At 38.4% G+C, this 14,188-nt stretch overlaps 1 protein-coding gene across 2 annotated transcripts; it reads left to right on the top strand.

The window, feature by feature from the left end:
* The first annotated feature begins 7,122 nt into the window (after positions 1-7,122).
* On the top strand, positions 7,123-11,740 carry LOC105048921 (uncharacterized protein At4g15970). Of its 2 annotated transcripts, none has more exons than XM_010928409.4 (3): positions 7,123-7,478; positions 10,239-10,604; positions 10,974-11,740. In XM_010928409.4, the coding sequence occupies exons 1-3, from the start codon at positions 7,338-7,340 to the stop codon at positions 11,466-11,468; spliced, it is 1,002 nt and encodes a 333-aa protein (XP_010926711.1). In that variant the 5' UTR covers positions 7,123-7,337; the 3' UTR covers positions 11,469-11,740. The 2 variants fall into 2 exon arrangements, with proteins under 2 accessions (XP_010926711.1, XP_010926712.1); XM_010928410.4 differs by having other exon boundaries at positions 7,338-7,478; positions 10,236-10,604.
* Positions 11,741-14,188: the final 2,448 nt, after the last annotated feature.

Genomic DNA, 14,188 nt, shown 5'->3' with positions numbered 1-14,188 from the left:
TCCACTCAATCTCTCTTGTTCTTCCACTCCTTTTCATCTCTGTTCTCACGGTTTGAAAGGACTTAAGCATCGGAGGGTCAAGAACTGGAGGATCCCCACCCAGTTTTTTGACTGATTTTGTAGATTGTGGGAGTTTTCATCAGGTCACAAGGGTCGCTCCAGTCCAATCACACTCAAATTGATCCATCCTACTTCAGATTTTGGGTCCTGCAGCAACATGTCCCATTGCTAGCATAGGCAATTTTTAATATAGAAAATGAATATCCAACCAAAATACATAAAAATCTGTCAAATGATGTGCACCTTAAATATTTAAGGGCAACATCAGAGTTTGCTCGAGACCAGTATGGTGAGAAAATTTAAAATCAAGAGGTCATATTAGGAGGAAGAAGATAATGAAGAATAAAATAGATAATTTTTTTTATTATTTAAATTTTAAAAAGAATTATAGAAGAAACTCCTACTCTTAAGGAGATTAAATCAATTTTTTAAAAAAAATATGGAACAAAACGGAATGAAATATTGAGATCAGAAAATCTACATCTATGTAATGGTTGTTATCATTGTAGATCATTAGGTCCAACGAGATCATGTCATTTTGCATATTAAACTAAGTTTGAGCTCTATTTTGTATAATTTTTTCCCCTTTTTTCTTGTTGACTTTTAAATTATTTACATTCCAATGCTAATCCTTGATGACCTCATAAATTTAGTGGACTCGTAAATTTTTCACCTCTAAAGAGAATACTTTTTGTAAAAATCTGCAAGGGAAAGCTTCTACAGGTTCGTGATGATTGGCCTTTGCATACCAGCTTTTGTATTGTACTAGACATTAGGCTTTTATATTCCCTCGTGGGTTGGGAGCGGGTCCACGGGCTTTTTCTTTGCCAGCTGCCCGGTCAGCCAGTGTAGAGAGAGAGAGAGAGAGAGATGTTTTAGAGACGTTTCGTTGGTAATTAAAATTAGAATAAAAATAAAAATTAAAATAATTTGAAATCGAAATCGAAATCGAAATGATCAAATTTTTCAAAATATTTAGTTCATGAGCGAAATTAAAATTGAAATCAAAATTGAAAGAAAAAATTAAATCCATAGAGGAGAATAAGAATTGAGTTCTATATAGATTGATACATTTACATTCCACCTCGAAATCAGAATCGGAATCGAAATGGGACTCCTTCCAACCAAACGGTTGGAATAGAAGTCATCCATTCCGATTCCGATTCCAGATCCCATTCTTCCCAACCAAATATCCCTTTATATTTATGTTTCAGTACTTTATATTTTTTATTATTTTTTTTCTTTTGATTTGCATATTTTTTAATTTTTTTTAAAAAAATTAAAAAATTTATGTCCTCTATGAATTCCTCTACAATTTTCACCTAAATAATGATCGTGACAATATTCTTGATTAATCATCACCTAACACTAACATCCAGTGATCGGCTTGAGTGAAAGGTTAATCATTTACTATGAAACACAATTAATAGTCTGTACCCTGATATTTTTGGTTGTGCCATATTTTTATTTCTATAACTTAGATTTATTTATCATGCGGCACATCCTTAAATTATCACTGCTTTCTATAATGATGATGCGATTCATTGATTGGGGAAAAAGAAAGGGGAACACTAAAAAAAATAAAAAAAGTAAAACGAGTGAGGCTATAATATCATATTTCAACATGGCTACCATCTTGAATTTTTTTTACCCAACAATTTTTTAACCAAATGTCACCCATTGATGAAAAGGTAGTTTCTAGTTTTTTTAAATAATTTTTTAACTCTTATTCTATCCGAATGTCACCCATCAAATGAAAAGGTGTTTTCTAGTTTTTTTTATTAAATTTTTTAACTTTTTTTTAATATCTCAAGAGGTCTAAACGCCACCGACGACGATAGGGTTCGACGCCACTTATTTTATTATTTTTCCTCGTCCCAGACAACTCGAGGCCCACCACATGCGCTCTCTTCTGGAAATTGGAGACTATATTTCGACCGTTTGACTCTGATATTTTATTTCACATATGATTTTCTTTATTTTTTCAGTACATACGGTGGTCCAGAAGATCCAGACCAGAAAACGAACTGATAAAACAAAATAAAGACAACAGCAAACAAAAAGAGAAGAACAACATGCTAAGAAAATCAATTGCTGATGAATCCGCTAACAGCTACATCTTTGTATAAAGAAGCATAGGTGATAAAGAATGAAAATTTGAATGTCGTTGAAGACTTGCTAGAGAGTTGGCCCGCTGATTTGTCTTCTAAAAAACATAAGTTGCCGAGAAAGATCCTAAGAATATAGCTATTTGGACAATATATGATGGAAGAGATCAATGTCAACTATAGAAACTGAAACATTTTTAAGTCATTTTGTGATCTAATGGATAATGATTGTTGAATTTTTTTTCAACTAAATCTTTATAAAATTTAAATACATAGCTGCCATTGCCAAGTCTTCCCAAGCTACTCGAAGTTTTGTTTCAAGGACCAGACATGCAATAATTTTTTTTGCTCCAATAAATAATATATATCTTGCATAATTTCTAATTGTAGAACTAGCTCTTGCCTGACCATTCTTTCAAGAAGCATTGAAGTTCACCTTACCCATTTCACAGTAAGGAGGCATCCAAGAAATCAATAAAGATGGTGTTTTAGATGATTTTTCTTTTTCGAGAAGCGCTCTCTTTAGAAAAAGATATTTTGGATTTCAATAGGGGGTTCCCATCTCTCTTTCTCTTTCTATTTTTTTGATAAATTAAATTAAATTTATCAATGTAAATCAGATAATAAAATATTTAAAATTTGAATAAAAAAGATCAGCTAAAGAAATTCATAATGTTGATACCATATGATTTACTATATAAGATATCTTCCGGTCAACGTACAACACTGTTAAGCACTTTATAAATATGTGAAATGTCTTCAATCAAACAAATAATATGTGCGATGTCAATACAAGACAATGAGCACATCATTTCCAACAATCCTACAATAATAGATGTGGACTACCATTGATAATAGATGGAGGGGAAGTGAAAACATCATTTAGTAATTATTATAGAATCACTATCTAAATAAATTTTGAAGCCTTCAATAGGTAAATAGCATAATTCAATCCCTTCCAAATCGTACGTAATTTTGTTATTGAAATTATATTATTAAATATTTTGACAGCATCTACCGCTATGAATTCACCGCTAGCACCTCTTATAACAAGTACTACTTTACTAGAAGTATTTCTTTTTATAATACTGCCATCAAAGTCCATCTTGAAAAAATAAAGAATGATGGCTTTCAAGAGAAATATTTTTCTTTGAGAAGTGAAACTCTTTTTAAAAATAGAAAAAAGTTTATATCGCTATGTTTATCATGACACTTGACATTTCCCCATTTTCATGATTTGTGTACTTTTAGGGCAACATGCAAGTATTATTAATATTCATTCAATAATTAAAAATCATATACTTACAGTAAAGTTAGAATGAATAGATTGAATAGATCGGATTAAATAGAATTAAAAAAAAATTAATTTTTTTACATATAAATCAAGTGAATAAAATATAAAATTAATTTTAATACTTGATATAATATTTAACAAAATAATAATCTAAGATGTGAAACATAACAAATCAAATTTTCAACAATAATAAAAATATAATAGATAAAATTATTATTTTTTCAGAAAGTTAAACATATAGAAAGACTAAAAATTGAAATTGTTTAGATCCATGAAAATTGAAACAAGAATCTATAATCGTATCAAGATGTTTCATGAGAACTGAAGAGTGGTGGATTAGTTGTCGTTCGAATGGCTTGGGGAGAAAAGTGGTGTGACACCATGGCTAAGGTTTGGTTGGAAAGTGATGGGATAACTGGATGACGAGAGTTATAGGAGCAGCAAGTGGAGCAACCAACATAAAGGGTGGGCAAGGAATTAGTAGAGTTATTATATTCAGATTAGATTCATGATGGATTTTATCATTACTTATATTTATATTAAATCCATTTCGGATTTTGAATTCAAGATCCTTTGAGAGTTCAATACACATATAGCAATGTTTAACTGTATAATCCGTTCAATTTGTTTTAATCCATTATACATCGGATTAAGTTATTTAACAAATGATCAAATTAATTTGGATCTAGGTTTTTGACCCATTTAATTAGGTCGATAAATTCAAAATCTTTTATCTATCCTATGTACGATTAGACCTATATTTGGTCCAACCTGACCGCCACCCCCAATTTGATGTTCCCAACTTACATTGCTTAATGAGTTTGGGCTCCACTGCTTCATATTTTTCCACTGACCTGTCCAGGAGACCAAGTCAGATACTACTTGTGGAGCATCACCCAGCTACGTTACGCGTCGGAAAAAAAAAAAAAAAAAAAAAAAAAAGAGAAGAAGAAGAAGGAGAAAGAAAGAAAGAAAAGAAAAGGAAAGAGGCCTGTCAACCACTCCAAGGGAACTTTTCCTGCCATTTCTCACCCTACATCCTGAAATCTACGCGCAGTGCATGTACCAAGGACCACAATGGCAATTCTTCCATGTCGACTGCACCCCGAATTCGACTCCATTTTTGTCATTATATTCCAACTTAGACCTCTTAAAAAGTCTCAGCTACTTTTTCTATTCTTTTTTTTGGTAAGATAGCTCCATTTTATTATATCTAATCTGTCTCTTTTTAAAAAAAAATTGGCCCACCATGCTCCAATTCCTCTCTTATACCCAATTAAATGTCATGAAAGATAGAAAACATCCAACCAATCCTGACTACTATACTGTTTCCTTCCATTTCTCAGTCATCTCATCTCTTGAATGCACATGCTAAAAACCAATATATATGATAAAAAAGCTAGGAAGCTAATGAATGCTGGGCTCCAAGGCCTCTTCTCCAGCTCACAGTGGGTCCTGCAACTATCAGCAAGAAAAGAGCCAGAACTCTGGAAAAAAAAATACAGACCCCTAAATTAAGCATGTCACACATGAGCTACAAAAAAGAAATCATGCCCCTATTTTTTTCTTTTCAAACTAGAAGAGACTAATTCCCACTTTTCTACTCGATGCACATTCTGATTCTGGAAGCCAACTCTAGTCGAAATCGAGCCCTTTGACCTCTTGCTAAAGCAGCAAGAGGTGATACCATCTAAGTAAACATTCGGTGGATTAAGTATAAAAAAGTTATTAGTACTTCTAAAACATTATTATTCAATTTATATTTTTGTATAAATTTACCCAGAGTGTTGATTCAAAATGATAATAGAGTTTTTGACATTTATAAAGGTTAGTAGCACCTTCAATCAAAAATCTAAGTGTCTTGTTACAAAAGGCAGGCAATTTTAGGAATTTATATGAAAATAGTGGTTTTTGAGGGCACAAAACCAATATGCAATATTTGCATGAGGATAAATGCAAAAATTCTTTTTATGAATTCTTTTATAAATTCTTTCTGTAAAAGGTAAGAATCCGCTTTTCCTCACCTGCAGTCAATTTTACCCCTGTAGATCGCTAAAGTGTCCATGCATTTTCATATGAATCACTCATTCTCTACTCTTTTGTATCAAATGGTCACAATTGTAATTCATCCTTTCATTTTTTTTCATTACCATGGTTTTTCTTAGTAAAAAAATAAGTTAAGGCCTTTATTGTTGTAATTGAATCCATCATGATATGAACCTTACTACTGTTCCTTTATCTATCAATTCTACGTAGAATGAAAATGGGACTTGTACAAGAGGTACGGAGGGTGGCAATTTCATTTCATATAATTAACCTATTTTTATTTTTTCAAAAAAATTAAAACGTATCAAAATAAATGAAGATAGAAAAGTAAAAGAAAAAGGTGCTTTCAAGTACCATCTTATCATTGCAAGCATTTTTATATTAAAAATTCTTATGCATTAATCGTTAAACTTGCTACTCAGGGAATTCAAGATTCATTGAACATGATGTGGGGTCAAAACACATCCATTGGATGGTCCTAAACAACAATATCATCTGGGAATATAATGTAAGAAAACACAAAAAGGAGACTTGGGAGAAAATTTGCTAGACCATTATCTTGCAAGTAGAGATAACATGCACAGCCAAACATATAGAGATATCGGTTGCTAGGATGATGACCATATAAAATTTTGTAAGGAGATTGATTTTGTAAAATAGATGTTGGTAGCCGAGTTTCAAGATAAACACCAGTAATACAGACATCTAACCATAAACTAAAAGAACTTTAGAATGAAAAAGAAAACCATTTCAGTAACATTTAGGAGTTTCATTTTTGAAATTCCATTTTGTTATTGCATATATTGGGCATGAGAATGATTGAACAATACCACAATTTGCAAGATGGACCTACCTTAAAAGATTTTGATGGATCTTTCATTTCTTATGTCATTTCTTATGTATAAGGTGCTAGTTTATGATGCTTTGTGTTTGGCATCGCCATGTACAAGAGATGTGAGTTCTAATCTTGCCTTAACCAGGATTTATGGGTCTTACAGTAATTTATGGGAGAGTTGTTCCCTTTGTGCCATCGAAATCTAAAAGCATCTTGTATATTTCATGGTGACGTCAAACATCATGTTTGATTCATAATAATGATGGTGGTTTGATAACAATTGTAATGGTGGTGACAGCAATATCGACAAGCAAGAATAATGGAAGCAAACATAATAATGGTGGCGAAAATAACAATGAACATGACGACGATGAAAGATATGGAGATACAATTGTAGAGATGATGATGATTGTGATGAATGGGATACCAGCAATAGTGATAAAAGATGAGTTTTTATTTTTGAAAATAAAAACTTCCTATTTTTATTATATGTAAAAATATTAGAAACTAATTTTAAAAATAAAAAAAAATAAACATAATAGAATCAAACATGTTTTTCTCCGAGTTTCATTGATTTTTTAAATAAAAAAGAAACAAAAGAAGCAGATCCAAGGAAGTCAAGGCGACGTCTACCTAATCAATCAACCTTATTAAGCGGAAATTCCATCTAGAATAGTGCAGCAAAATGACAGCGTTTATTTTTTTTAAAGATTTTTGATAAACTATGGCACGCCAGACCTAGAGAGAGGCGGCTACGACTTTGAAAGTTCTACCCACTTTCCATCAGAGGAAGACCCGCTCATCTCATTTAAAACAACTCCATCCATCGAAACCTCTCCAAGTTGTTATTAACACAGAATTGTCGTAAGATTTATAACAACTTCGTTGAGACGTAACATAGGAAATTAAACTACCGATCACCAAATAATATTCTCATATATCTCTTCATCTCCTTCCTCCCTTTCTTCTTCAAAGGAAGCCTCATACATCAAGAATGATGAAGTTCAATGATTTCAAGCCTCTCATCTGTTTTCTTCTCGGAGCAGCAGCCGCTGCCGTGTGCATACTATCATACCTATCGATGCATCAAGTTGCAGGGATAGAAGGGCTACGAGTCTGGAGTTTCGGAGCTAAGGTAACTTACTTATGTGTTTACCTCTCTTTTTGCACCATTAATAGCTGCACCACTGCCTTCTAGTTGTTCTTTTGTTTGGCTTTACTTTTCTATGTTTTCCTTTTAAACTTTTTAATGACTCTTGATAAGTTTTTTTGTTATATAGTTTGTCTTCGTCTCCCCCTTCTATCTCCTCCTACCATTAATAGCTGCCCACTGCGTTCTAGTTGTTCTTTTGTTTGGCTGTACTTTTCTATGTTTTCCTTTCAAACTTTTTAATTACTCTTGATAAGTTTATTTGTTATATAATTTGTCTTCCTCACCCCCTTCTATCTCCTCCTACCTTGCAGCTTCTGCCTTTCTGATGTTTATCAAAGTTCCTTTCAGTGCTTAGGACCATTTAAGCCTCAAAAAATGATATTATATAGTTAGGTGCTTTATTTTTGTTTCAATCACATGATATGATGATAAATATTGTTAAGAAGGGAGTTAATTTGGGCTCAATTAACCCATTCTCCTAGATTAACAATTGTTCAAGAAGCATAGGCACTGTGGTGAAGTCTAGGAGAGTAGAAGCCAGGAAGAATGGAAATTAAGTTGATGAGATAAAGCATAATTTCACAATAAAAAAAAAAAAAAAGGGTTCCTATCACTCATGGGAATATCTTTTTTAAAAGATGCTCATCTCCCTAAAGTTTTGGTCAATATCCTCTTCATTATTTCATTGGCTTCTCATCCACTCCTCTTAACCACCTCCAGTGATCAAAAAAATCCAAGATCTTTGTCCTTGTTGGCTTAGATATCAGTGGCACCAAGTCTTTGGCACATGCTTTTCATGCCTGTCAGCCAATGAGGTTGACAGATAATGCTTGTCTAGGAGGGCACTGACTAGTTCTCACCTTACCTGACTAAAAGTTTTGCAACAGGTTGCACAGAAAAGGATAGCTGTAATCCCATAACTTGAGCCAACCGTCAGAAACTTGGATTCTAATACTGTCTTTGATTAATTTACTAAATGGATCTGCATATACCAATAAAATATTAAGAAGACAAAATACTCTGAATTTTGATTTGTTATCATTTGTTGGATTCAGATAAAGACCATGGAAAACTACATGAGCTTGTTTGAAGTCATTATTTTTGAATCTATCAATGCAAATCAATTAGAAGTCACCAAAACAAAATTATAATTAATATGAAACATTCTGGTTAATAATAAATTGCTGCTGTAAAATAAGCTTGTTTTATGATAAGAACGGATTATGACATCTAGCTGTTTTCTTATATGTAACCTGATTTTTGTCCGATCTTCTCTGACTTATGCAACATGGAGTGATTAAGATTGAACCATGGATTTTCATTTAATTGGTCAATTATCCATGAAATTTTCAAACATGAAACTGACTCCACTGCCACACACCTTGGTGCCAACAGGAAGATAGGTTGGCTTGATGGAGGAAGCCATGAGAATTCTCAACAATTGTTTTGTTTGTTATTGTGACTCAAGACCTTGCTGTCTGGTTGGTTCAGATGATCCTGTTAGACTTTTATTGATGTTTAGGAACAATAATTCAGGATTTAACAAATATATAAAACATACCTTGATTCATAGAGTTTTGTTAAACTTGTCACTGTCCTTTAAATTCTTTGAATATTGAAGCCAAGAAAGTCTTGGCTACCTTGATCTTTCCTCTCCAACTATCTTGGCTACCTTGATCTTCCCTCTCCAACTCTCTCTCTCTTTTATGATGTCCTTAGTGATGGGTATGAACTAATCTGGATTGGATAATGCATGAGTGGAGGGAGGGACCAAGAACCCTTTATATAAGCCTTCCATGGTTCTTCCCATCAATGAACCAATTAAATAGGTACTCTTAATCTTCCTAACTTACATTTAATTTTGGAACATAATCTGAATGTATTTGTGTTCTTCAAGATGAATCTAAGTCATTCATTGAATGAAAAATTGTGTCATTCACATGCATGCATGAACCAAAAAATGCATCTGGTACACCAAGGATGAATGTAGAAAGTCAAGGGATGATGAATGTTGAAAGTCAAGGGCTGATGAATGTACATAGTCAAGGAACAAGATGCATGTAGGATACATGCATGTAGGTAGATTCCAAAGAAAACTTAATGTAGTCATTTAGACCACTTACAATTCCCAACAGATCCTTGATGTCTTCCATGCATTTCTGCAAGTAGAAGATGGCATCAGTTACGGGCTCAAAACCTTGCTCCGGTTTTGCATATCATGCCATGTAGGAAAAAAAAAAATTCAATGGATTTCATCAACTTCATATGGAACTTGGGCCTATCAAATTTAAAATTTAGAACCAAGGATTTGTCCGAAGCAGTTCAAATTTCAACTTGAATTCTAAAACACTTGCTAGTTATTTTCGGCGATATGCTTTAATGATGTAGCAATGTCATTAAGTAATCAGCAAGATAAGCTTGGTTTTAAGACATTCAAAGTAAATAGCTCTATCCTAATAGTAACACAAACTCCTTCTGACTGACAGTCCTAAATCCGTCTGGTTTGCCAAAAGTCCAACTGCTATTAAGAAAAACCACCAATATAATCATTCTTAACAGGATTTTTCCCCCCTTTTCTTTTTTTTTTTTGGTTCTGTGGATTCATTGTTGAAGCTTCCCTAAGTGATATATCAAACTTACTGCACCATCTTGCTTGAATAAATAATTAAAATGACTGCTAATCTGTACCTTCCTATCAAAATTCAGATCTCATATTGACTGAATTTTCACTTCTGAAAGTAGACTACAGAACATCGAGAATTGGCCAGGGTGTTGAAAGATGCAGCGATGAATGATAGTACAGTTATACTCACCACACTAAATGAAGCATGGGCGGCGCCAAACTCTATCCTTGACCTTTTTCTAGAGAGTTTCCACCTTGGTGAACAAACAGAGCAACTTCTGAAGTATTTGGTTATCGTAGCCATGGATCCAAAGGCATTTGAGCGATGCCGGACAAAGCACTCTCATTGCTATTACCTCAACATCGAAGGCATGAATTTTGCTGCTGAGAAGAGATTCATGACCCCAGACTACCTGGAGATGATGTGGAGGAGGCTTGAGTTCCTAGGAACTGTTTTGGAGCTGGGATACAACTTCCTTTTCACGGTATCTCACATAAAATCTTCTACTTTTTATTTGTTTTCTCTAAGTTCCTATCAGTGACAACCACTACCATACATGGTAGTCATTTGTTACTCTAATGTGTTCCTCAATTTTCATTCTTCTCTCAAAGAACATCTAAACAAGTTTCATAATGGGAAAATGAAATCATGCGATCATCTATGATATCGGCATAAGGACCTAAATACTGCATTTGATTACATTTCTTTCTTGGACAAAACATTGGCATGCATGCATTCTTGATGCATTTTGTTTTATCAATGAATGGTGCACATATGGTGTAAAAATCATTTGAAAGTAAACCTCTTCTATGTGCATGGTCATCTTTTTAACATGTTCAACTTTGGCTGGCAGGACATGGATATCATGTGGTTCAGAAGTCCTTTCCAACACTTCTCCGGCGATGCTCATTTTATGATAGCTAGTGATTTTTTCTATGGGAATTCTTCTGATCTACACAATTTGCCCAATAATGGATTTGTCTATGTGAAGTCTTGCGAACAAACAATTGAATTTTACAAGTACTGGTACCTTGCTCGGAAACTGTATCCAGGGAAAAATGAACAAACGGTATTGAACAAAATGAAAAAGGACAAAAATTTTTTCGCCAAGTTCCAACTAGAGATGAGATTTCTGGACACAGCTTACTTTGGTGGGTTTTGTCAACCTAGCAAGAACCTAAACAAGGTCTGCACAATGCATGCAAACTGCTGCGTCGGTATTGGAAACAAACTCCATGACCTGAGAATTCTCCTTGAGGACTGGAAAAACTACACAGCTCTACCAGCAGATGAGAAAGAACGGGGAGGGATTGCGTGGAGAGTTCCAGATAAATGTAAGTCTCCATAAAAAACCCAGGGGTCTTGAATTGGTTTGTGCGGCTCCCATGAAATGTAACTAGTAAGCATGCTTTTTCCTTCGAGCAGCTTTATTGTTTCCCGACTCTCGAAGCTCCATAAAAACATTCATATAACAAAAGGAAAAGCTTCGAAGAGAAAGATGTTCCAATAGTTTGTAAGCTTATCCTTTGTATACCATGTGATGGCTTACTAAGATGAACTGTACATCTTGTTCTTTGATTATTCTTCTACACAACTGAACCATGTTGTATTTCATTAAAATACCATATCTAATGAGTTACACAATTCTCATTTCCAGCACTTCTCTGGACAATGTTAGATACTGATGCTTTTCACAAAATGCCTGCTAGATCTAGGATTTTGGAATGATTCTGTTGCGGCCAATCGCCTCGTCGCCCGATCGTCGGGAAGCGTGCACCTGCAAAAGGAAGTCCGCACTGACCGGAGGCGGCTCCGGCGGGGACCCTCCGACGGTCAAGTCAGAGAGGTGACTGGGCAACAGTGAAATGCAGACAGAGAGCTCTGAAAAAGAGAGAGGGAGAGAGGGGCGAGCCTGCGTATGTGGGAGAGACGGGCGGATCGACCGCTTGCACTGTTGCCTTCCTCGGTATATATAGTGGAGCTAGGTATGGTGCCGTCATTAATGGCGCGGACAAGTGAGGAACTGTCAACTCACTGTGGGCTGTCAGAGCCGCCGTGAAAACGTCATGTCGCCGTGCGGCCGTCTAATCACCAGGGTTGACCCAGCCCTCGGTGGGATAATGCCCTTAGGTAACTGTGCCGCATGTCCGTGTCAGAGCTGACAACGTCTGGCGGCTGTACGGCGGTCAGAGGAGTCAGCCGACCCTACGTCGGCAGCCAGCGGAGTGGCATCGGGTTCCTCCGGTCGGTCGGCGAGCTTCATGTAAGTCGGGCCTCAGACCCCCGGGTTCAGTCGGTCGGGATGGATACGCCCGACATACCCCAAGTCGGCGATTAGCCGCTGGTGGCTCCCGTCAGTCGGTCGCCCCGACCGACGTTCGGTCGGCCTATCGGCCAGTCGGAGTCGTCCAACGGGGTGGTCAGGCCGTCAGGCGGTCGGACGGTCGGGCCGTCCAGTCGGTCGGACGGTCGGGCCGTCCAGTCGGTCGGGCCCTCCGGTCGGTCGGGCCCTCCAGTAGTCGGTCGGGCCCTCCGGCAGTCGGTCGGTCAGCGGGTATTCCCCAACAGTTGCCCCCCTCCACTCCCAAGTCGGGTGGTGGACTGGCCGAGGCTTCCGTTCGGGCAGCAATCCCGGACGACTGGGAGTGGATTTGTCGCACGTGTAGATCCGACCGTACTGTCGGATGATCCGATGTCAGACGCCTCATGAATGCCCAGTGATCCGGACGTCCAGTCGACGTCAGAGGTCACGTCGGCGTCAGGTGTCAGACGCCACGTCTTGTCGTCGTCAGTCGTTACGCCGGTGTCAGAAGATCGGGCGCCGGACGATACAGCGTCAGTCGATCGGATATTCGGCGCCGATCGCGGAAGAGAGGGCCGCTGTCAGGCGTCCCATCGGGAACGCGAACCGGCGCGAGCGCGTGAATGCGGGGCCGCGCCCCGCATGCCGCGTGTCAAGGTGGTTGGCCGGCGCCCCCTCCGGCATTTAATGCGGGCGGTGCGGCCGTCCCGGGGCGGGCGCGCCGAATCTTTCGCCAACCGGGGGGCGCCATGTGTCGCGAATCTGCAGGTCTTCGGTCGGCGCGGAAGGATCTCGGCCGTCGGTCGGCCCTATATATATAGGACCTCTCGGACCCTGACCCACATTTGCAACATTTCGCTGGGGAAACTCTGTCCGGGCGATTTTTCAGTCGTCGCGGGCAGAGCTCTTCTTCACCTGCGGAGGGTCCATCCGGATCCGGTTCGTGGTCCTCCTTCCCCTTCTTCCTTCCTTTCTTCTCTTTCTCCTCTTTCGGTCCCTGCATAATGGCCAGGAAACCGACTCAGGGAGCTCGGTCGGGGAACCCGACCGACGACTCCCGATCGGCTCCGGAAGATGAGGCCTCCTCGCTTTCGGGGCCGAACGTCGATCAGCTTCGGGAGCACTATTGCATCCCGGAGCAGTTTCGGCTTTCCGCTCCAGGGGCCGGCGGTCGGGTCAACAACCCTCCGCCTGGCGACCTGGCGCTATACGTTGAAGACCTTCGCGCGGGTCTTCGACTTCCGATTCCGGAGTTCGTCCGGAATCTGCTTGATTACTACGGACTCTGTCCGGCGCAACTGGCGCCGAACTCTGTTCGGCTAATCATTTCTTTCGCGCTGTTGTGTCAGCTCTTGCCGACCAACCCCCGCGTGTCCCTCTTCCGGGCCTTCTTTGTGCTCCGACCCCACCCTAAAGCCCGAGGGTGGTGGCTCTTCAACCCCCGGAAGGGTCTTGCTTTCATAACTGGTCTTCCATCGTCCATTCATGGATGGAAGAACCAGTTTTTCTTTGTTTCCTCTTCCTCTTCTTGGGGCTTTCCTTCTCGTTGGGGTACACCCCGAACAGAGGCCAACGAAAACAGTCGGGTGGATGCGGATGACCGGGAGACTTCCACCGACTGAAGGACATGTCGGTACCGAAGCAGAGGGAGCTTGTTACCGAACAAGCTCTCTATGACGCCGGCTTGAGTCTGGTCCCCCGAATAGGTATCGCCCGATCCCCCGGCTTTTCTTTTTGTCCATCTTTTGGTCGGCTTTTGGTCCAGC

Source organism: Elaeis guineensis, chromosome 7, assembly GCF_000442705.2.
Source record: "Elaeis guineensis isolate ETL-2024a chromosome 7, EG11, whole genome shotgun sequence".
NCBI lineage: Eukaryota > Viridiplantae > Streptophyta > Magnoliopsida > Arecales > Arecaceae > Elaeis > Elaeis guineensis.
The sequence above is the reverse complement of the archived record's forward strand: the minus strand, read 5'-3'. Positions and strand labels throughout refer to the sequence as shown.